Raw genomic sequence first — 24,755 nt, forward strand, 5'->3', positions numbered from 1 at the left:
GTGGTTTCAAAGTGTATTTAAAGCAGGTCTGGCTGCAGCTGGATGCCATACAACTGTTAATAGCCAAGTGTATGATGATCTACGTCATGATTCTATGTTGCTGATTAAATAAAATCATATGGTAATGACAGCGTATGCATGTCTAAGCTAAGCATACGACTATCTGACAACGTATGCTGATCTGACAGAACACCATGAGTTCGTGCTAAGCGTATGACGATCTGACCTGACAGAACACCGGTTCTTTGTTCTTGTAATGCTCTGTGTACACTGCAATTTTATTTAATTATGTACGTTGATATTTAAATTAACAAATAACTAAAACACAAGAATGAAAGAGCACGCAGAGCATGCACATTGTTCTTTGATTGTTTTTGTTCAAAGTGGCAGCTGTAATGTCTGCCATGGTGTCAGACTGCCTGGCTTCATGTACTGGGATAGAGAGTGAAAACAGTCACGATGAGCGCCTTCTGCTTGGTTACTTCTTGCTTGTTGCTCCTTGGTCAGTGTTCATAGTTGAGCGTTATTTACCATCAGGGCATTGCCTCAATTGCTATGTTTAATGGTGCAGACAGTGGTGGTTTCTTACATGAGCAATATGGGCAAATGCCCAGGGTGTTATGTTTTTAGGGTTGGCACGAGACCATCACACATTGTAGCACAGAAATGGAATATTTAATATTGGTAAAATGTATTAAGTATTTAATATCTAGGTGTTCTTATGGGAATATGGATCTTTCAGATTATTTTGAAAAGGAATTTTGATCATATTTTACATTTTATTGTGTCATGTAGCTCGGGCCTCTGGTCTTGGTCTTGACTTGGTCTCAACTTCCCTCGGTCTTGGTCTTGACTTGGTCTCGGACCCTAAAAGTCTTGGTCTTGTCTCGGTCTCGGGTTAGGTGGTCTTGAACACAACACTGTAACATAGACTATTTAGCCGCATTTTTATGCAGTTTAGTCAATATTCACCCAATTGAATCCAGATCCCATCACACATAAAGCAGATGAATGCATCGAACTTTTTCTCTTTTTCTAAATTAAATTGAAGACTCCACTTAAATTAGCACTTCACCTGCTGGGGTCTGAACACACAGGCTCACAAATTCTTCTTGGTCCATCTGCTGCATCTATTTTGGGCCATACCTAACCCGACATATTTAGTGAAGATCATTAAAAGGGGCTGCTGGTCAAAATATTTACTCCCATTATAAATCTGTTTTTGTTTTCCTGGATCTCAGTGGTGCTTTTGACACAGAAGATCACGGCATGGGTTGAAAAAGTTTGTGGTCCTCTGAGCAGCCAGAGTATTGTTTCCCACCATCTCTGTCCCTTGTGTACCCATCTTCTGATAACCACTTCCAGCAGAATATTTCATCATGTCATAAAATGCAAATCATCCTTAACTGGTTTCTTTACCACGGCAATTAGTTCACCATAGTCCTCCATCATAAGGTTCCTGATTTCTCCTTGTTGTTATTAGATCAGCCTTGTTTCTGCTCAGTTCGGAAACAAGGCTGGGGTCTTTCTGCATGGAGTCTCTTTCTAGTTTATTATGAGTCTTAGAGTTTCTGTAGTGTTAGAATTATTTCCACCTGCCCTTGTTTTTCCCTTCTCACTTTTGTGTTTCCCTGAGTATCTTCCCCCAGTCTCCTCTTCAGTGCTTTCCATCACCCCCATCCTGAAACTCAGTCATTAGCATCACAGAGGCAACAGGACCATGAATCTCTCAGGATGGAAACGAAACAGCCTGGTTTGCCTCCTTCTGTTTGTTTTTCTTTGCAGTGAAAAATACCATTGTTCCTGCCAGTTTCCTAAAATATGAAGTTAAACAAACTGAAAACTGACAAACATTTAAAAATAATTTGATAACAAAGGACTTTTGTCTCTGTTTCTGAGCACTCTTACTTACAAACCAACACACTCATGAAACATGCGTACAGAGAAGCAGGTCCAATCAGGCTCAAATATGCAGAATTACAATTTATTCTGGAATGTGGGTGACACATTTCTGGACTGAGATGTCTGACACAGGGATTAAAATATTGTAGAAATGTTTTGGATGGATAAATTCTGTGAATAATTTTAAAAGGATACTTCTTTTACTTTTAGTTGTCATATATTTAGTTGGTAAAAATCCAAACCCTCTTCCAGTTAAGGTTATCAATTACGGTGTTCCAATAAGATATTGCATATGGAGTTTATGCATCTTTCTGAAATAATGAGCGTATGTGTCGCTTGCTATTGCGAGCTGAGAAGAAACAGATTTGACCAATTTAAACTTTGGTTGGATCGAAAGGAAACTGTTGGGATTTTTTTTCCCCATTAAACTTTTAAATAAGGCAACTGCTCCAGCAGGGATTGTATTTATTACAGCATTAAATTCATTACTAGGAATTATAGTGCCATATTTTGTAATAAAATCTTGATAAGTCATTAAAGATCCATCACAGTTGAGCCACTGATGAACTAAAACTATGTTGTGAGTGAACCAATTGGAGTAAAATAAAGATTTGTGTGTATGCAAAATGTCTTTATTGTTCCAAATGTAATGCCTGTGTGGAGAGAAATTATGCTTGTAAATCAATGACCAGGCAAGAAGCATCTGTTTGTGAAAACTGGATAGATTCGAGGGGAGCTTTTCAACACTGTATTTGCAAAATAAAAGGAAATTTAGACCTCCTAATTGAGAAAAGACAAAGTTTGGTATGAAGTTCCAAATTGAAAATGGATTCCTGATTAATTGTTTTAGCCAATTTATTTTAAATGTATTATTTAAGGTGCCAAAGTCTAAAAAGTTGAGGCCACCTTTTTCATAAGAATCCATAATTACTGTTTATATATATATATATATATATATATATATATATATATATATATATATATATATATATATATATATATATATATACACACACACACACACACACACACATAACCAAGTAACCTGCTAACCAAGTCCCTCAGCCTTGGTTAGCAGGATTCTACCTCGGTAGGCTAATTTCAACACGTCACACTACGAAATTTTGCAGCATTTTTCTGCAATACTGTCCCTCTCTGAGCTGCATCTTGAAGGCGGCGCTCCAGGCGTTTTGCACGGCTGAATGGTTGCCATGGGAGATTAAAGGATTTCTCAGACATGCATGAAATAATCAAGGAAACACTGCAGGTGTGTTTTTAATGGAGGAATTATAACATGATGTAAAGCTAAAAAAAAAAGTTGATGATGCATAAAACTGCCCCTTTAAAAGTTTCTCACTGCTGATTGGTTTAAAAAAAAGTACAGAATGAATCAAAAGCGAAAAATCATGATGAATGTAACGGTAAATTTGTCTTTTGCTCGTGCAGACTGGACTCATTAGACGGTCCTCCGTTTTCCTCTCACACTCCTTGTTCTTCATCCTTTCAGGTCATTCCTGTGGTGGCTCGGATGATAAGCGAGATGTTTTCCGGAGATGACAACCTTTCTTTTGACAGCAGCAGCGTGCGCCTGCAGATTTCAATCCCAGATATAAAGGACAATATAGTGAGCCACCTGAAGGAGCTGTACTCCCTGCTGCAGAACCACCAGGGCTAGGAGGGGGGCTGGGCTATGCCCCCCTTCTGGCCTGAACATTGCCCAGGCTCTGCAGACTCAGTGAAGCTGTGAACCAACTATTTTATACAAATCAGTATTATTCACCACTGCGCTTCCCCCCAACCCTTTTGCCCCTCTGTTAAGAAACAAGTACTTGTATGTAATCCTGATTAGAAGTGTGCACAATATACTTTTGGATTTGTGTGCTGTTCAGCTTTTTCTTGTGAAACTGCGCCACGCAGTGCATTAGTCTGTGCAGACGCTGCAGATGGCTGGTGGTTCTGCAGGCCAAAGTCCGCCTCACTGCAGAGTGATCAGTGATCTCTTGCTATAACGCGGCTCACCTTTTGCGGTCTCACTGCTTCTCGGATTTTTTTGGGGCAGTTTTTTTCAGTGCATTGTGTTCTGTGTCCTGATTGGCTAAACGGTCTCCGAGCTTCTTCTCTACCTGTGTGCCAATAACATTGCAGTATTTAAATAGAAGTAATACAGATTGGCCATTCAGGAGATGAAAGCTGAAAACTTTGAATGCCTGCTGGAAAAAACTGTGGCCAGAGGCAGCGTAAAACCTGACTGGAAGCTCGCTTGACGAGATCCGTCACTCTGCCATGGATACAGCTGTGAATCTCGCGGGGCAGGTTGGAGGAGAAGCTTTAATGACATGACTCCGGATCACATCAAGGCCCAATTGATGCACACACACATCCACTGATCTGAAAGCAGGTTTTGTTCTTTGGTTTCAATGTAGAGTATTTAATTATGCTGTGCAATAATTGTAAAACATAAAGGTAACTCTACTTCGTGGATTTCGCTTATCGCAGGTTGTTTTCAGAACACAACCCCTGTGAAAAACAAGGGATCACTGTATTAAAGTTAATCAGTTACAGATATTGTTCTGAGTTATCTCCATCTACATCAATGTGATCGTCTGACACTACGAGAGGATAATGAAACTGATCCTATTCACTCTTCTGTAATTCAGTTTTACATTTATTTATTTATTTATTTATTTCCATATAAAAATGCATCCAGCAAGAGATTTTTGTTTTCAGAAAATGTAGATGAATGTGAATGAGCGTAGGGATGGATATGGATTCTTCTACAGTGCACATAAGAATATTTGGTCTACATGTGGTTCCCTTTTTATCCTCCTTTGAATTAAGTTAAAACTTTTTTTTCTTTTGTGGGAACATTTGAGTCTGACCAGCTGCTGATCTTCTGGCTTCTCTTTTTCCATATGAAATGTTTTTTTTGTACACATTTTAGTTTAGCTACAGATTGCATCAAGCCACATTCTAACCTGACAACATTGATATGTATTGTCCTTATTCTTTGCACTTTGGGGTGCTGCAATGTTTTATGATCTGTCAAAATGTATTTACCCTGTGTTTGCTTTTATCAATAAAAGTAACATTAAACACATTTTTATGATTACTTTATTACTTTTGATTGGGCTCCATCAATGACACATGTAGAGTGGGAAAAAAATTAGACTTTAACCATGATTTACTTATTGTTTGTGTGGAGAGCTGCTCTTGCATGAGTTTGTGCTGCAGCCGACTGGTTGGTAATCCAGAAGGTAAACTAACATTGATGTGCTGATGTAACACAGCTGGCAGTGCGAGTTTCAGCTCAACATGATGTCATGTGCTCAACAGATTCAACGCCAGAGCTGAAACTAAACTCAGTCATTCATTAGTGGTGGTAATTTTTACTTTGTCTACATTTTGCTGATGGGTTTTATGCCTTTATTCCTTTTTACAGCAGATTTTTAAATCCCATGTCAGCCTCTCTGAAGGGAGATGTCTTGTTTGGCAAGATGGGAGAGTCCCTCAGCCTTGGTTAGCAGGATTCTACCTCGGTGATTTTGACAATTCAAATTTTAAGAGTTCCCATTTGTTACAAAATGTTCTTTCTACCAAAGATTTATGCCAGAAGCGTTGGACTAATGAATGAACCATTTTAGACATCGCCTCATGTTTAAGGACAGAGCTGTTCAGTTTCCAATAAGACCCCCAAGGAGGAGTACTGGGATTCACTCGTTTGAATTGTTCCTTGATGCCTTCTCAGGCGGTGGACAATGTCTGTCATCTGAGATTTTCTGTTGCGAGTCAGGTAACATGGCAGAAGATGTTCACAATTTTGGGTTGCCTTCAGTTCCATCTCCTCCCATATCTGTCCATCTCATTCAGTTTCAGTTGCAGTTCAGCGATGTACCAGTCATATTTTTCGTTGGAACGTTTGATCGCTTTCATGTCGGTTTTAAGAGATTCAACTTCTGCAAAAGCAAAGTCTATGGATTCTTTTCAGGGTTTCGATGGTCACTGTTCTTGATAATTATGCCCTCCAAGTTATCTGCACCGCTCATTGACTGCAGCAGATGCGGCTTCAGCTGCGGAGCTTGTTGGTACATTTGAATTATTGATAGGCGTTCTTAAAGTCATACCTTTTTTGTAGTTCAAAAGTTCCTTCTCTTTGCGTTTCTTTCCCTGTTCGTGTAGTTTCATGCTGGCAAAGTATGAAATTGCACACTGCGGTGTTGTAGCTATATTTAGCTTAGCTGTATTACCTGTGCGTTCCGGTCGGCAGAAAGGTTAGTTATAAAAAAATTAATAGAAGAGGGCGATCTTTAAGAGTTCGTGAGATTGTTCACAATATATTCGCGGATATTTAGCGCATTATATAGAGGATCAAGGTATGAAAGTAAGGATAGAGATTTGATAGGCTGCTCAAGCACTGAAGCTTACGTTTGGCTCGGTCGCCATCTTGCTCGACAACCTACCTGAGTTTCGGTGTGGAGGAGGAGGAAGAGGAGGAGGAGGAGGAGGAGGGATTTAAGGGCCGAGCCAAGTGACGGAGAAACACATTCACACGTATCGGCTCCGCAACGTGTTTATTGGGATAAACGTTTTTAGAGTCATTGTTTTTCGTCGGCCTGCCTCGTCTGAGTTGACTCTACGTGGAGTGGGTCTGTGGGAGTTTGGACCCGCACACGGGACACGGACGGCTTTCTTCCCAGCTGCCCAACAAGCAAGGCTTACTCCTACTTAAACACAGGTAAGTTTAATCGTTTTTACAAAACGCGCTTCATTTTTCTTTGCTGTCGGTTTTCTTATAGCTAACTGTGTTTTTTTTAAGTCGCTTTAATTATATTTTTCTGTATTTAGTCGGCCAGGATGGCTGTCACCTCTCGACGCGTCCGCCTCAAGCCGTGGCTGGTGGCCCAGGTGGACAGCGCTCGGTACCCGGGTCTGGTTTGGGTCGACCGGGAGGCTATGCGCTTCAGGATCCCCTGGAAACACGCCACTAGACACACACCCCAACATGAGGACGAGGACACCATATTTAAGGTAAATATTTATTTAGATTGTCTCGGCTGAAGGAAAATCGGTTTGAAATGAGAAGATTTTATCTTGGGACTCACGACTATATATACTGATTATACTTCATATATATTTTTTATTGCATTTTTGCTTGTTTGCTAAGAGATCCCGACTTTTCTCGAGATGCTGAGAAACTTTATCCGTATCAGGATCGGTACATAACGACATAATCACAGTGATGGAGGACACTCTATAGATGTATAGATTTTTATTTCGAGCTTGAGCATAAAGGCATCAAATCAGTCCTTGACATCAGACATGGTTTTTGTATAAGTGAGGCATCTGAAGAGAGTTTTCAGTGCGCAGGGACTCATTCGGTGCAAGTCCTTTTCCGACTTAGGTTTGGTTGAATTCATTCATAACCAGCTGCAGAACTCTGGACTGCGACACGGTTACCGATGGATGTACGCTAAATGCAGAGAGCATGAACTTCGTGTGAGAAAATATGTGCGCTTGGTGTAAAAGGAATTGGATCCCCAAGCGTGGCAGACGGAGAAATTACTTTTGTCTCTTTGCATTATATCTTCCTTTGGGCCGCAGAAAATGATGCTAGTCGTCCATTTCGCGGGATCTCGAGAAAATAAGTCGGGATTTCTTTTCTCTTTTTCTCAATGGCTTCGTAATAAACGGCAACAAGCATATCCTGCGTCTATTTTAAAAAAGCATTTAGCGTTTTATACATTGTGTGAAATATTTTCTGTAAATACACTTAAGCTGTTTTTATTTTTCCTGAAAGGTGTGATAAATAAAACTGGTGACTTAAATTAAATGTGTCTCTAACAATCAATTGTCAGCAACTGTGGCTACCAAATATTGAAGTATTTTTTAAAATCATTTGTTTTATAAGGTTTGATTTTGATAGTACCTCTGTAAAGCTACCTGAGCCCAGAATATAGCCTGGTAAAAGTGATCAGACATGATCATTTTCAGATCATTCGGATGTTTTTATTCATCTTAGATTATTTAAAATGTGATGTTTATAACAAGTCTTGTTTAATTCAGTTGAAACACAACTTTTCCAACCCTTGCGTTTATTTTGTTGCACGTCTTCTGCTTTTTGCACTTATTGTGATCAATGCAACACCAATCGGTAAATATTCAGAACAATAATGAGACGTTCTGGAACATATAAAAATGTAATTGATCTTGTTTCTGTGACTGCTTCGTCCAGGCGTGGGCTGTGGAGACCGGGAAGTTTCAGGAGGGAGTTGATGAACCTGATCCCCCCAAGTGGAAAGCCCAGCTTCGGTGCGCCCTGAACAAAAGCCGGGAATTCAAACTGGTCTATGACGGCACAAAGGAAGTCCCCATGAATCCCTTAAAGGTGTACGATGTCTGCGACATCCCACAACCTTACAGTGACCAAAGTAAGTACAAAGTTCTTCAGATGTTTTGAGGATTTTCATTGTTTTTCCATCTGTCAATGTTTTGTTTTCTTTTCCTGATAGCAGCTCCTTCAGATGCAGGATCACATACTCCCTACAATGAGGATTTTGGAGAGGATCCCACACCAGATTCTCTTCGTCCATATCCATCCAATGGTGATTGTTTACAGCCTTATATTGTTGCAAATACGTGGAGGAATTGATGGAAAACAAAAAAGACAACTCCTCTGTCCTCTTTCATCTTTTAGGCACCAGTCCTTCTCCACTCATGTGGTCTCTGATGGGTTCCCGTTCTTCCATCCAGCCTCCCAGCTGTCCACCTTCGAATGAGGTCTGGCCCATAGAGGAGCCCGCAGATGTAAAGATGCCCCCCACAAACATGGATGAGCTGCCCCCCGCCCCTCTGCCTGACTCCATTCTTCAGCCGGCTCCTCTTTCTGACGTCTTTGCCTCTCCAGAAATGTGGATCAGCTCCCTCCCAAGTTAGTGTGAACAACTTTATCCACTTGTAGAAATCAACTTTGTGTCACACAAAAACTAGTTGACTGAAATTTGTTTTGAAAGTTTAGCTGCAGAATTCAATTCCAAAAAAAATAATCTAAATTTAGCAAAATAAGGTTTTAAAAACTGAAAAGGGCATGAAATGTTGATGCCTTTCTGGATCAGGTTCTCTAAAACGGATGGAAGTGATTTTACTATCCATCTTTTCTTAAATCATCCACAAACAGGTTAACTTTGCCAGATCATCTCTTTGTCTGCCTGCAAGATTTTCTGTTTTTTTACCATCATGTTTATGGTAAATTACTAAATCACACTTTAATAAATAATTTGCATATATTAAAAACCACATTGATCAGAGTCATTAATAGACTTGCTAAAGATCCAGTTTCCAGACCTTTTGGGAAATAATCTGAACATGGAGATTTACATCTGTTTTTACAGTCCCTCATTTTACCGTCTCCAGTTTTTGTATTTTGAAAACATGAACTGCAGCCTCGGGGTACATAGTTACACGTTGCCATGCAGAAGTGACTAAGCTTATAAAAACCTGTTAAAGTGTTTTGTCATTCAAAACACTCCTCCTTTGAGGAGCAAGGTTTGCTATCTCGATCTCCACTAGGATCCCTTTCATGAATGCAGACCGCATGCAAGGTGGAGATAAGAACTCCTGCAAGCCCACTTTAAAAAAAACAACTTTGTTGCACTTCAGTATTTCAGATCATGAAATGGGAGTAAAAACAAATCGTGGTTCCAAGCCAGAATTATCCTGATGACCTCTAAGACTTTTGGGAAAATATACAACAAACTGAAGAGACAAAAGTATTTTTGGAAGTTGTGCATCATATCTGGGGTAAAATCACCCCAGAAAAGTGACGATTTGATTTGGAGCTACTTTGTCTTAGGATCTGGGTGACTGGTCATATTTGATGGAAGCATAAGTTATGTATCAGTTCATCATGCAAACTGTTTTAGTCCAACACTCCTAAGAACAGATGTAAATGACATTGTTGTGCTGAATGTAGGGAGTCAGGAAGAACAAGACCTTCTTAAAGAGACAGACACCCAATTTAAAGGTGTTAAACTGCAAAGTCAAATTTCTTTTAAGTCGTGTTTGATGGATGCAACATTTTTATAACTGAAGTAGTAACTTGTTTGTGCCATTTCTGTGCTTTAGAGGATCTCTAATTTTGTGCCTGTCTGACCCAGTGACAGACTTGGAGGTCCAGTTCCTGTACAGAGGGAAGGAGGTGTCTCCCACCGTGACTGTGAGCAACCCGCTGGGCTGCAGGCTGTTCTACGGGGAGCTGGGGCCCATCCTCAACCAGGAGGAGCTGTTCGGACCTGTGAACCTGGCACAGTTGCGCTTCCCGACCACGGAGCACATCACCAACGACAAGCAGAGGGTCTTCACCAATCGGCTGCTGGATGTGATGGACCGAGGTCTGATCCTGGAGATCAGGGGCCACGATATCTACGCAGTCCGCCTCTGCCAGTGCAGGGTGTACTGGTCGGGCCCCTGCGCTCCAAACCCGGCGGCGCCAAATCTGATAGAGCGGCAGAAGGTGGTCAAGCTCTTTTGTCTGGAGTCGTTTCTCAGTGGTAAGTACAATTAAGAGTACTGAATATTAAAACGAGAGAGTATCTTTACCAAAGTAACGCATCTAAAATGTTGATGCAGACCCAGAGGGTTGTCATTTGAACTTTTCTAAAGATTAATGCAATATTTTTACCATCAGAGGACAAATATCAATGTGTCATCTGTCCCCACAACCTATAGCGGCCATGAGGAATGGCAGTAACAGAGTCTAAAAATAATTTTCCAGTTTTGGACAGACTTTATTTCCTGTTTCTTTGTCCAATAGTTGGATTGATCTGTTTGTCCATCCATTAATCAACGATCCATCGATCCATGGTTGGACAAATCTCTATCATCCATCTACACATCAGTTCATCTTATGTTTATCTGCCCATGTTTTTATGGCTTTTATGTTTTTACTATGGAAAACTGATAAATGGACCCATTTATCAGTTTTCCATAGTGAAATAAATCTGCAAAAGAATTTAAAGTTCTAAAACGTTAGTGTGTGTGTAGGAACCCTGTGATGATGAGGTTTTAGAGTGACATCATAACTATAGTTTTCCTTTATTTTTTTTATTTATGCAGGTGTCGTAGCGCAGCAGCGTGGCCAGGCGACCAGCCCTCCTCAGTTTGAAATCAGCCTCTGCTTTGGAGAGGAATATCCTGATGGAAGACCCAAAGAGCGAAAACTCATCATGGTCCAGGTGAGAAAAACAATAATTTAATTTGTACTTTTTAAATGAAGAAACATTCAGAAACTGCAGTCACAAAACCACACCATTTTGATTTCATAAAAACCCAGCAACTCCTCACTTCTCCTCCAACTGCTGCTCATGATGAGGCTGGTGTTTGTTATTCTGGATTACCAGCAGATCTTGCTGTGTTTTCATGCTTGATTTGTCTAAAAGAGCAGCTCTCTAATCTGAGATTAATGTGACACGCGCACTAAAAGGCCAGTACTATGTAAAATCTCTCTTCTAGCTTCATATCATGTCAGTTATTCCTTCACACACCTGCAGTGTTGCTTTGAGTCTTTCATGCATGTTTGACTTTAATCTCCATTGCCAGCCATTCAGGGAGCCTAAATGCTTGTGAGCCTGCTGGGCTCCTCATAAACTACAACTTTAAGGAATCAATGGTTTTCATAAAGGTTCATTGGTGTGAAGGTGGAGTGTCAGAGTAGGAGCTTCTTAAAGAAACGGAGGCCAATTTCAACACGTCACACTACGAAATTTTACAGCATTTTTCTGCAATACTGTCCGGAAGGAGGTGTCTCCCACCGTGACTGTGAGCAACCCGCTGGGCTGCAGGCCCGTGCAAAACGCCTAGAGCGTTTTGCACGGGCACTGCACTGCAGGTGTGTTTTTAATGGAGGAATTATAACATGATGTAAAGCTAAAAAAAAAGTTGATGCATAAAACTGCCCCTTTAAAAGTTTCTCACTGCTGATTGGTTTAAAAAAAAGTATAGAATGAATCAAAAGCGAAAAATCATGATGAATGTAACGGTAAATTTGTCTTTTGCTCGTGCAGACTGGACTCATTAGACGGTCCTCCGTTTTCCTCTCACACTCCTTGTTCTTCATCCTTTCAGGTCATTCCTGTGGTGGCTCGGATGATAAGCGAGATGTTTTCCGGAGACGACAACCTTTCTTTTGACAGCAGCAGCGTGCGCCTGCAGATTTCAATCCCAGATATAAAGGACAATATAGTGAGCCACCTGAAGGAGCTGTACTCCCTGCTGCAGAACCACCAGGGCTAGGAGGGGGGCTGGGCTATGCCCCCCTTCTGGCCTGAACATTGCCCAGGCTCTGCAGACTCAGTGAAGCTGTGAACCAACTATTTTATACAAATCAGTATTATTCACCACTGCGCTTCCCCCCAACCCTTTTGCCCCTCTGTTAAGAAACAAGTACTTGTATGTAATCCTGATTAGAAGTGTGCACAATATACTTTTGGATTTGTGTGCTGTTCAGCTTTTTCTTGTGAAACTGCGCCACGCAGTAGTGCATTAGTCTGTGCAGACGCTGCAGATGGCTGGTGGTTCTGCAGGCCAAAGTCCGCCTCGCTGCAGAGTGATCAGTGATCTCTTGCTATAACGCGGCTCACCTTTTGCGGTCTCACTGCTTCTCGGATTTTTTTGGGGCAGTTTTTTTCAGTGTTCTGTGTCCTGATTGGCTAAACGGTCTCCGAGCTCCTTCTCAACCTGTGTGCCAATAACGTTACAGTATTTAAATAGAAGTAATACAGATTGGCCATTCAGGAGATGAAAGCTGAAAACTTTGAATGCCTGCTGGAAAAAACTGTGGCCAGAGGCAGCGTAAAACCTGACTGGAAGCTCGCTTGACGAGATCCGTCACTCTGCCATGGATACAGCTGTGAATCTCGCGGGGCAGGTTGGAGGAGAAGCTTTAATGACATGACTCCGGATCACATCAAGGCCCAATTGATGCACACACACATCCACTGATCTGAAAGCAGGTTTTGTTCTTTGGTTTCAGTGTAGAGTATTTAATTATGCTGTGCAATAATTGTAAAACATAAAGGTAACTCTACTTCGTGGATTTCGCTTATCGCAGGTTGTTTTCAGAACACAACCCCTGTGAAAAACAAGGGATCACTGTATTAAAGTTAATCAGTTACAGATATTGTTCTGAGTTATCTCCATCTACATCAATGTGATCGTCTGACACTACGAGAGGATAATGAAACTGATCCTATTCACTCTTCTGTAATTCAGTTTTACATTTATTTATTTATTTATTTATTTCCATATAAAAATGAATCCGGCAAGAGATTTTTGTTTTTGAAAAATGTAGATGAATGTGAATAAGCGTAGGGATGAATATTGATTCTTCTACAGTGCACATAAGAATATTTGGTCTACATGTGGTTCCCTTTTTATCCTCCTTTGAATTAAGTTAAAACTTTTTTTTCTTTTGTGGGAACATTTGAGTTTGACCAGCTGCTGATCTTCCGGCTTCTCTTTTTCCACATGAAATGTTTTTTTTGTTTTTTTTTTGTACACATTTTAGTTTAGCTACAGATTGTATCGAGCCACATTCTAACCTGACAACATTGATATGTATTGTCCTTATTCTTTGCACTTTGGGGTGCTGCAATGTTTTATGATCTGTCAAATGTATTTATCCTGTTTTTGCTTTTATCAATAAAAGTACCATTAAACACATTTTTATGATTACTTTATTACTTTTGATTGGGCTCCAACGATGACACATGCAGAGTGGAAAAAAAATTAGACTTTAACCATGATTTACTTATTGTTTGTGTGGAGAGCTGCTCTTGCATGAGTTTGTGCTGCAGCCGACTGGTTGGTAATCCAGAAGGTAAACTAACATTGATGTGCTGATGTAACTCAGCTGGCAGTGCGAGTTTCAGCTCAACATGATGTCATGTGCTCAACAGATTCAACGCCAGAGCTGAAACTAAACTCAGTCATTCATTAGTGGTGGTAATTTTTACTTTGTCTACATTTTGCTGATGGTTTTATACCTTTATTCCTTTTTACAGCAGATTTTTAAATCCCATGTCAGCCTCTCTGAAGGGAGATGTCTCATTTGGCAAAGATATCGAGTTTTCTAAAAATAAACCCTGACAGGACACCAGTTCCAAAGTTCACTGAACTATTTTCTGTTTTGAGAGAGAATAAAAATATAATCTAGTTGCTACACAATAACTAACTTTAAGACTGATTTGGGAATTTGGATTTTTCCTTTTGCAGATTTAACCTTGACGATTGTCTCTTCAAAAGCAAAATGTTTAAATTTTGCTCTTTAAAATGTTATTAAAGTACATTTTAAAAAGCATTTGTGTGCTTTTTATTTAATTATAAATTAAACTAATTTAAATAAATGTAATTTAAATTTGAATCAAAATAAATTGAAACTAATTTTAAGAGTCAGAGTCCATAGATATTTTAAATATGTTTTTAATATATAATATTAAACAGAATAATGTTAGAACATGTGAAGTTCTAGTACCCCGCCTCCTGCCTCTACAGACTGAGCCCAACATCCCCACATCTGAATTTTAATTTTACACTCGATACGTTGCAGTTTGCTCACTGTCCTGGTAACTTTTATCACATTAAAAACTCAAACTTCAGAGCTTGAGATATTGTTTTAAAACCAAATCCATCTTTAAACTTCACGACTTTCTTCCTCACCTTATTTGCACATCAGATAAAAGTGGGCAAAAACACATTTCAGATTTTTTATTTGGGAAAAGAAAACCACGTATCACTTTTCTTCGGTCTCAGAATTATGCTGTTGGTTTATTGCACAAAATCCAAATGCTTAGCAATATTTACAACTGTAACATCAAAAACACTGAAGTGGGAAAATGTCTGGTGATGAGAAATGGAGAACATAGCTGACAGTATGCTGACATCTGCTGGTGACTGTTTCAGTCAAGCCTTCATTCAAGGTACCAGATTTTCTTTTCATTTATTGCAGTGACTTTGGTCTTAATGTATGAATATCTGTAGTGTTAGAATTATTTCCACCTGCCCTTGTTTTTCCCTTCTCACTTTTGTGTTTCCCTGAGTATCTTCCCCCAGTCTCCTCTTCAGTGCTTTCCATCACCCCCATCCTGAAACTCAGTCATTAGCATCACAGAGGCAACAGGACCATGAATCTCTCAGGATGGAAACGAAACATGGAGATGCAGAGGATACAGAGGGGCAGGGTCCGTGGAATTTCAGGGTTTGGTTTTGTTACTGTCAGCCTGGTTTGCCTCCTTCTGTTTTTTTTTCTTTACAGTGAAAAATACCATTGTTCCTGCCAGTTTCCGAAAATATGAAGTTAAACAAACTGAAAACTGACAGACATTAAAAAATAATAGTATATATATATATTTAAATATATATATTTAAATATATATATATATATATATATATATATATATATATATATATATATATATATATATATATATATATATATATATATATATATATATATATATATATATATATATATATATATAGTTAAACCACAGCAAATGAGTGAAGTAAGGTTGACCATTTATTGTTGGCTTCCTCTTTACATGCTGCAGTGAAAACTGCAGACAGAATGAACACAAAACAATACAAAACTTAGTTCTGTGTCTGAGTAAACCTTACATACAGTACATACATTTAACACGATTATGACCTCTGCAGTCAACTGAAATGTACCATAAGCAGTCAAATGAAAAACACCAGTCACAAGTCACAAGTCACATCTTAAGTAGCATATATCTTATCATAAAACATCACTTATAGTATTACTTCAGCTGAGCTTCTTTGTGGATGGCAAAAGATTAAATGCTGAAGACAAAATAATATCCAGCCATGATTGCTGCAGCTCCAAAAACCCCCAGGAAAGTTAGATACTGCAATGGTTCTTCAAAATAAAAGCCTTCAAATTTACTGCAACTACAAATAACTAAAAATGCCATCAAACTTACTATATCCATAAAATATTAAAGAAAAATGCTGTAAAACAGCACAATATATCTATCTATGTATCTATCTGACTCTCTCTCTCTCTCTCTCTCTCTCTCTCTCTCTCTCTCTCTATATATATATATATATATATATATATATATATATATATATATATATATTTTTTTTTTTTTTTTTTTTTTTTTTTATGTTGCATCCAAAAAAACAGATGGAAAGTTGAAAGGAAGGAAAAGGTGCAGCAGAAAAATCTGAACCCTTATCAAGGATTACTGAGTGAAATGAATGTAAATGAATGTGTGTACCGGTAGTTAAGCCTAAAAGCCTGAAATTTTGTTAATTAGGCCCAGATTCATGCTTAAAATATTTCGTTTGATTTACCAACATGCTTCTCATGAAGGCAGCTAAAGATTACAATGTGACCTTGCAACATCAACTCCTTAGATTTCAATATTTAACACTAATAAATTTTGAAAATAACAATAGAAACAACAAAAGCTGGCCAGCCATTACAAGACCTGTGCAACTGTTTGGCACTTGCAGCAAAAACATCCTGGAGTCTTTCTGCATGGACTTTGTATGTGTGGTTATGGGTACTGCGGCTTCCGCCAACAGTTCAAAAACATTGGCGCTTGAGGACTGGGTGTCAAACTCCAATCCTCAAGCGCCGCTGTACTGCAGTTTTTAGATGTGCCACAGAAATGAAATGGCTTAATTAAATCCTTCTTGTGTAGATAAGTTCTCCAGAGTCTTGCTAATCACCTAATTATTGAATTCAGGTGTGGTGCAGCAGAGGTACATCTAAAAGTTGCAGGGCAGTGGCCCTCCACGACTGGAGTTTGACACCTGTGCTCTGGCTTGTCCTAGGTGAGTGTGTTCATGGCTGTTTGTCCTCTGTCTGTGTTTGGCTGGAGAACTTTCCAGCCAAACACCAAAAATAACATTTTAATGTTATTTTTAATTCTATAAAAAAAAAGTACATATAAACTTGTTTTTACTACTCTGTTTATGTCAGCTTAGTAGCTGCAATACTTTAAAAAAAAAAAAAAAAACCTCTTGCATGTCAAGAAAGGTAGAGCACATATTTCTGTAGTTACTCATGTTCAGCTCGGGATTCTCTTGGTCTTGGACCGAGTCGCTCACATCCTGTCCACTTGTACATCGTGACAAACCAACACCGCGCTGCTCAGAAAGTGTATGAGGTTCCATTTGTGTCAAAAATAAGTAGAAGTCATATGACACAAATGGAACCCCATACTAGGGTGTGTCGCCGGCGTGACGTCACGTCTGCTACCTGAGTTTCAGTGAAGAGAAGGGATTTAAGGCCGAGCGAGGGAGAAACGCACTCGCACGTATCGGCTCCTCAACGTGTTTTAGGGTGATAAACGTGGAGTGGGTCTGTGGGAGTTTGGACCCGCACACGGGACACGGACGGCTTTCTTCCCAGCTGCCCAACAAGGAAGGCTCACTCCTACTTCCTGCTTCAGCACAGGTAAGTTTGATCGTTTTTTCAAGAGCTTCATTTTTCTTTGTCGGTTTTCTTGCCGCATTATTACTGCTCGTTTAAAGATTCATGAATCTTTTGGAAGTAAATCAGTTGCACGGTGGTAACAAGTTAAAGGCCTCGCTGTCGGTCAGAGGGAAGAAGCCAGGCAGCTTCCATACGTTTGGAAAATCCGTATTTGCAGGATTTGTGGTGTTGCATTTAAGTGGTTTGGCCCTTTAGAAAATTACACTCATAACAGGGCGGACTGGCTGGTTTATAGCCAACTGTGTGTTTTTTAAGTCGCTTTAATTATATTTTTCTGTATTTAGTCGGCCAGGATGGCGGTCACCCCGCGACGCGTCCGCCTCAAGCCGTGGCTGATGGCCCAGGTGGACAGCGCTCGGTACCCGGGTCTGGTTTGGGTCGACCGGGAGGCTATGCGCTTCAGGATCCCCTGGAAACACGCCACTAGACACACACCCCAACATGAGGACGAGGACACCATATTTAAGGTAAATATTTATTTAGATTGTCTCGGCTGAAGGAAAATCGGTTTGAAATGAGAAGATTTTATCTTGGGACCCACAACTATATATACTGATTATACTTCATATATTTTTTTATTGCATTTTTGCTTGTTTGCTAAGAGATCCCGACTTTTCTCGAGATGCTGAGAAACTTTATCCGTATCAGGATCGGTACATGACGATATTATCACAGTGATGGAGGACACTCTATAGATGTATAGATTTTTATTTCGAGCTTGAGCATAAAGGCATCAAATCAGTCCTTGACATCAGACATGGTTTTTGTATAAGTGAGGCATCTGAAGAGAGTTTTCAGTGCGCAGGGACTCATTCGGTGCAAGTCCTTTTCCGACTTAGGTTTGGTTGAATTCATTCATAACCAGCTGCAGAACTCTGGACTGCGACACGGTTACCGATGGATGTACGCAAAATGCAGAGAGCATGAACTTCGTGTGAGAAAATATGTGCGCTTGGTGTAAAAGGAATTGAATCCCCAAGCGTGGCAGACGGAGAAATTACTTTTGTCTCTTTGCATTATATCTTCCTTTGGGCCGCAGAAAATGATGCTAGTCGTCCATTTCGCGGGATCTCGAGAAAATAAGTCGGGATTTCTTTTTTTTTTTTTTTTTTTTCCTCCTTGACCCCTTTGGGGCTCCGTAATAAACGGCAACAAGCATATCCTGAGTCTATTTTTTGCGTTTTGTACATTGTGTGAAATATTTTCTGTAAATGAACTTGAGCTGTTTTTTTCTGAAAGTTGTGATAAATAAAACGGTGACTTAAATTAAATGTGTGTCTCTAACAATCTGTCGCTACCAAATATTGAAGTATATTTAAAAAACATTTGTTTTATAAGATTTGATTTTGATAGTACCTGAGCCCAGAATATAGCCTGGTTAAAGTGATCAGACAGGATCATTTTCATGTCTGATCATGCAGATTTTTTTATTCAGCTTAGATCATTTAAAATGTCATATTTATTACAAGTCTTTAATTCAGTTGAAACACAACTTTTCCAACCCTTGCGTTTATTTTGTTGCACGTCTTCTGCTTTTTGCACTTATTGTGATCAATGCAACACCAATCGGTAAATATTCAGAACAATGAGACGTTCTGGAACATATAAAAAAGTAATTGATCTTGTTTCTGTGACTGCTTTGTCCAGGCGTGGGCTGTGAAGACCGGGAAGTTTCAGGAGGGAGTTGATGAACCTGATCCCCCCAAGTGGAAAGCCCAGCTTCGGTGCGCCCTGAACAAAAGCCGGGAATTCAAACTGGTCTATGACGGCACCAAGGAAGTCCCCATGAATCCCTTTAAGGTGTACGATGTCTGCGACGTCCCACAACCTTACAGTGACCAAAGTACAAAGTTCTTCAGATGTTTTAGGGATTTTCATTGTTTTTCCATCTTTCAACATTTTTGTTTTCTTGATAGCAGCTCCTTCAGATGCAGGATCACATACTCCCTACGATGAGGATTTTGGAGAGGATCCCGACACACCAGATTCTCTTCCTCCATATCCATCCAATGGTGATTGTTTACACCCTTATATTGTTGCAAATACGAGGAGGAATTGATGGAAAACAAACTCATCTTTTCTCTTTTAGGCACCAGTCCTTCTCCACTCATGTGGTCTGCGATGGGTTCTCGTTCTTCCATCCAGCCTCCCAGCTGTCCACCTTCGAATGAGGTCTGGCCCATAGAGGAGCCCACAGATGTAAAGATGCCTCCCACAAACATGGATGAGCTGCCCCCCGCCCCTCTGCCCGAACCCATCCTGCAGCCGGCTCCTATTTCTGAAGTCTTTGTCTCTCCAGAAATGTGGATCAGCTCCCTCCCAAGTTAGTGTGAACAACTTTATCCCCTTGCAGAAATCAACTTTGTCACACAAAAACTAGTTGACATTTGTTTTGAAAGTTTAGCTGCAGAATTCAATTTTTAAAAAAAATCTAAATTTAGCAAAATAAGGTTTTAAAAACTGGAAAGGGCATGAAATGTTGATGCTTTTCTGGATCAGGTTCTCTAAAACGGATGGAAGTGATTTTACTATCCATCTTTTCTTAAAACATCAACAAACGGGTTAACTTTGCCAGATCATCTCTTTGTCCGCCTGCAAGATTTTCTGGTTTTTAATCATGTTTATGGTAAATTACTAAATCGCACTTTAATAAATCATTTGCATATATTAAAAACCACATTGATCAGACAGTCATTAATAGACTTGCTAAAGACCCAGTTTCCAGACCTTTTGAGAAATAATCTGAACATGGAGATTTACATCTGTTTTTACAGTCCCTCATTTTACCGTCTCCAGTTTTTGTATTTTGAAAACATGAACTGCAGCCTCGGGATACACAGTTGCATGTTGCCATGCAGAAGTGACTAAGCTTGTAAAAACCTGTTAAAGTGTTTTGTCATTCAAAACACTCCTCCTTTGAGGAGCAAGGTTTGCCATCTCGATCTCCACTAGGATCCCTTTCATGAATGCAGACCGCATGCAAGGTGGAGATAAGAACTCCTGCAAGCCCACTTACAAAAAAATAACTTTGTTGCACTTTTTGTTTTTCAGGTCATGAAATGGGAGTTAAAAACAAATGGTGGTTTCAAGCCAGAATTATCCTGATCTCTAGGATCGTTTGGGGAAAATATACGACAGACAAACTGAAGAGACAAAAGTATTTCTGGAAGTTGTGCATCATATCTGGGGTAAAATCACCCCAGAAAAGTGACGATTTGATTTGGAGCTACTTTGCCTTAGGATCTGGGTGACTGGTCATATTTGATGGAAGCATAAGTTATGTATCAGTTCATCATGCAAACTGTTTTAGTCCAACACTCCTAAGAACAGATGTAAATGACATTGTTGTGCTGAATGCAGGGAGTCAGGAAGAACAAGACTTGGAGACAGACGCCCAGTTTAAAGGTGTTAAACTGCAAAGTCAAATTTCTTTTAAGTCGCGTTTGATAGATGCAGCATTTTATACCTGAAGTAACTTGTGCCATTTCTGTGCATTAGAGCAGTGGCACCTTTTTATTAGCACAGACTGGTCACGACTTTTAAATTTTGCTGCGACCTGAGTGGGAACCGTCGGATAAGGCTTGTTGGTGTTCCCGCTAAATCCTGAATATGCCCAATTTGGGTTGTCTTGGCCTTTTTATCGTAGCCTCTGTGGTTTTCCCTGACTGGGAACGAGAATACAACCTGTTGAATGTGACAGGTAGCCAATCAGAGCGCGGTGATGTAAGAACAGAGGGGAATCCCAAACAGCTGACGTATCACGCAACTGAGTCTGGTGGCTATTAGAGATGATGTGGAAATGTTTATATGTAAAGGTAATTATTAAATATTTTTGTTCAGTTAAATGTTAACTATGAAAAAAACGGTCACCTCCAAATGGTGCAGCAAATGGAGCGGCTGCTCCTGTCTTATCTCAATGTGTCCATAAACTACTATTGCTTCTACATCATCCATGTTTGGTCACTCTAAATTCCTGTATGCCAAGTTATCAGCTCCCCTGCCAGCATGCCCAGGTGGGCCCCATATGGGGAAAAGGAGGGCTGACATGGGTTTGCCCATTTAGGGCCCACATAGGCTGTGGCCCTACATGGACAAACCCATATGGGACCCATATGTCGGCCCTCTTTTCCCCCATATGGGGCAACAACTCTTAAATCTTTGTCTAAACCAGACTTGAGACTCACAAGCTCTACTCGTCTCCTCTCGACCACTGCCCAAACGCTCTGACTCTGGTTGCTATGGTAACATTTACATATCCCTTCAAAATAAGATACAGATGTGCCACAAAACAAACATTTTATTTTCGTTAATTTTAACTCACAATAATGACTAATGGGAGCCCTGAGCTTGTTTCTCTGCAACAAGTCGGTCCCATCTGGGAGTGATGGGACAACACCAGAAGTGTTGCTTAGATCCACAGCCTGCTTGGTCTCTACATGGCAAAGCAGTTTGAAGCTTCATTGCCTCATTAGCAGCCGGTCGCTGCATCTTACACAGAGCGGCTTAATGTTTGACTCGCCTACCGGTCCGGGATAAATCCATCCTCCTGTCTCTTCTCTGGGCCTTTTCCCCTTTGCAAAGAAACTTTCCAAAGACATTCTTAGTTTGCTGCTTGTGGGCTCAGTGTTGGTGCGCAAGTAACTGAGAGAATCTGGTTAAAGGATTTTCAAAATAAAATCCTCCAGACTCGAAATGCATAAAACGGAAATATTTTCTTGCGTGGCCCAATTGGTCCACGGACCAGGGGTTGGGGGCCACTGCTTTAGAGGATCTCTAATTTTGTGCCTGTCTGACCCAGTGACAGACTTGGAGGTCCAGTTCCTGTACAGAGGGAAGGAGGTGTCTCCCACCGTGACTGTGAGCAACCCGCTGGGCTGCAGGCTGTTCTACGGGGAGCTGGGGCCCATCCTCAACCAGGAGGAGCTGTTCGGACCCGTGAACCTGGCACAGCTGCGCTTCCCGACCACGGAGCACATCACCAACGACAAGCAGAGGATCTTCACCAATCGGCTGCTGGATGTGATGGACCGAGGTCTGATCCTGGAGATCAGGGGCCACGATATCTACGCAGTCCGCCTCTGCCAGTGCAGGGTGTACTGGTCGGGCCCCTGCGCTCCAAACCCGGCGGCGCCAAATCTGATAGAGCGGCAGAAGGTGGTCAAGCTCTTTTGTCTGGAGTCGTTTCTCAGCAGTAAGTACAATTACTACTGAATATTAAAACGAGGGAGTATCTTTACCAAAGTAACGCATCTAAAATGTTGATGCAGACCCAGAGGGTCGTCATTTGAACTTTTCTAAAGATTAATGCAATATTTTTACCATCAGAGGACAAATATCAATGTGTCATCTGTCCCCACAACCTATAGCGGCCATGAGGAATAGCAGTAATGGAGTCTAAAAAATATTGAAAAATTCAGTATTTTCCTGTTTTGGACAGACCATTTCCTGTTTTTGTCCAATAGTTGATTGATCTTTGTCCATCAATCTATGGTTGATTTATTTGTCCTACAAATCTCCATCATCCATTTACACATCAGTTTATCTGGCCATGGTTTTATGTTCCCTTTAACAATTTTCCATAGTGAAATATAAATCTGCAAAAGAATTCAAAGTTCTAAAACGTTAGTGTATAGGAACCCTGTGAGGTTTGAAGTGACGTATAACTACAGTTTGCTTTATTTCTTTTTTTTTTTTTTTTATATGCAGGTGTTATAGCGCAGCAGCGTGGCCAGGCGACCAGCCCTCCTCAGTTTGAAATCAGCCTCTGCTTTGGAGAGGAATATCCTGATGGAAGACCCAAAGAGCGAAAACTCATCATGGTCCAGGTGAGAAAAACAGGAATTTGACTTGAATAATAGCCAAAACTAACAACTTATGGTATAACTTTTATATTCAGTCCTAGTTTCATCTCACCAAACCTCAGTTCAAATTGTATTTGTTTTTGTGATGGGACAATTTAGTTTTTTTGGTCTGCCTTCCTGATGACATGCTGTCAAGTAGTCGGCACCTAAATGTTGTGGAGAATTTATAATTTCATTTGACATGACAGTCCCTCTCTGAGGACATCTTGAAGGCGGTGCTCCAGGCATTTTGCATGGGAGATTAAATGATTTCTCAGACATGCATGAAATCAAGGAAACTCTGAATGTAACATTCATCAATGATTGTTGCATTCATGGACAAATTCACCTTTGAATTTGTCTTTTGCTCATGCAGACTGGACTCATTAGACGGTCCTCTGCCTTCCTTTCACACTCCTTGTTCTTCATCCTTTCAGGTCATTCCTGTGGTGGCTCGGATGGTTAGCGAGCTGTTTTCCGGAGACAACAACCTTTCTTTTGACAGCAGCGTGCGCTTGCAGATTTCAATCCCAGATATAAAGGACAGTATAGTGAGCCACCTGAAGGAGGTGTACACCCTGCTGCAGAACCACCAGGGCCAGGCTCTGCAGAGTCAGTGAAGCTGTGAATCAACTATTTTGTACAAAACATCAGCTTTTTCTTGTGAAACTGCGCTATGCAGAAGTGCAGATGGCTGGTGGTTCTGCAGGCCACAGTCAGTCCATCTCACTGCAGAGGAATATTTATTGTAGAGAATAAAATCATTAACTTCTGGCTCGTCTTCTCTTGTCCTCCTGAATTCAATGATTCCATGCGTGGAAATAAAAGCCACATAGAAATCACAGTCAATGCTCCACATCATGCATTTTCAGAGTTTATTCTAACATTTAAAAGTATAAAATCACATTGACAACACACACTAAAACAGACATTAATTTACCTGAGACAAATGGAAAAGGAGGTGGAAGGCAAAGATGTCTTTGGAGAATTTCAAAAGCAAATCTAGTTTGTTCCTCACGTGCACAAACTTTGATAGTAAAGGTGTATTCTTTTTAATGTATTGAAATAAGGCGTATCTTTGTTCATCCAACCAGGAGCTGTCTCGACCCTCTTAAAAGTTAGAAACTCCCTACAATTTGTTTTCAAGATCAAATGCCAGTTGTCACCTTTATCTAAACGTGGAAGCAGAGCTTCTCCTCCACTGGCATGAACTTGTGCTGTTTTATGGCTTTTCACAGATCGGTGTGAAAGCTGGAACTTTTGATTGTTTCCCACACAAGGGGCAGATCAGAAGATCTAGCAGGCAGTCTGCTGTAACTACAGGTAAAGGTCAATGGGGCAGAATAAGTTATTCTGAAAACTATAATTAGGACATCACAATAAAGACATGTTAACTAGGAGAGATTACAAATTTGTGTTTTACAGATATTCTATGTTGTATTCAGTTTTACACCAGCTGCTTAAATCTTATCAAGGTGGTCAAAAGGTTAACCCAC

At 40.3% G+C, this 24,755-nt stretch overlaps 1 protein-coding gene and 1 pseudogene across 4 annotated transcripts; both read left to right on the plus strand.

Annotated features, from left to right (window-relative positions):
* Positions 1 to 6,733: 6,733 nt before the first annotated feature.
* LOC106931062 (interferon regulatory factor 6-like) lies at positions 6,734 to 13,620 on the plus strand (annotated as a pseudogene). Its single transcript, XR_015762849.1, has 7 exons — positions 6,734 to 6,927; positions 8,132 to 8,327; positions 8,412 to 8,501; positions 8,594 to 8,827; positions 10,053 to 10,445; positions 11,011 to 11,129; positions 12,019 to 13,620. The product of XR_015762849.1 is annotated as an interferon regulatory factor 6-like (transcript).
* Positions 13,621 to 16,727: 3,107 nt separating this feature from the next.
* LOC106928196 (interferon regulatory factor 6-like) lies at positions 16,728 to 24,033 on the plus strand. 3 transcript variants are annotated; one of them, XM_015004289.2, is made up of 9 exons: positions 16,737 to 16,755; positions 17,266 to 17,380; positions 17,704 to 17,886; positions 19,067 to 19,262; positions 19,336 to 19,431; positions 19,509 to 19,742; positions 22,218 to 22,610; positions 23,126 to 23,244; positions 23,697 to 24,033. In XM_015004289.2, the coding sequence occupies exons 3-9, from the start codon at positions 17,713 to 17,715 to the stop codon at positions 23,877 to 23,879; spliced, it is 1,395 nt and encodes a 464-aa protein (XP_014859775.2). In that variant the 5' UTR covers positions 16,737 to 16,755; positions 17,266 to 17,380; positions 17,704 to 17,712; the 3' UTR covers positions 23,880 to 24,033. The 3 variants fall into 3 exon arrangements, with proteins under 3 accessions (XP_087861723.1, XP_014859775.2, XP_014859777.2); XM_088005597.1 differs by lacking the exon at positions 17,266 to 17,380 and having other exon boundaries at positions 16,728 to 16,755; XM_015004291.2 differs by lacking the exon at positions 16,737 to 16,755 and having other exon boundaries at positions 17,280 to 17,380; positions 19,339 to 19,431.
* Positions 24,034 to 24,755: the final 722 nt, after the last annotated feature.

Source organism: Poecilia mexicana, unplaced genomic scaffold (genome assembly GCF_051168715.1).
Source record: "Poecilia mexicana isolate PSO_F unplaced genomic scaffold, ASM5116871v1 scaffold_5, whole genome shotgun sequence".
In the NCBI taxonomy this organism is placed as follows: Eukaryota; Metazoa; Chordata; class Actinopteri; order Cyprinodontiformes; family Poeciliidae; genus Poecilia; species Poecilia mexicana.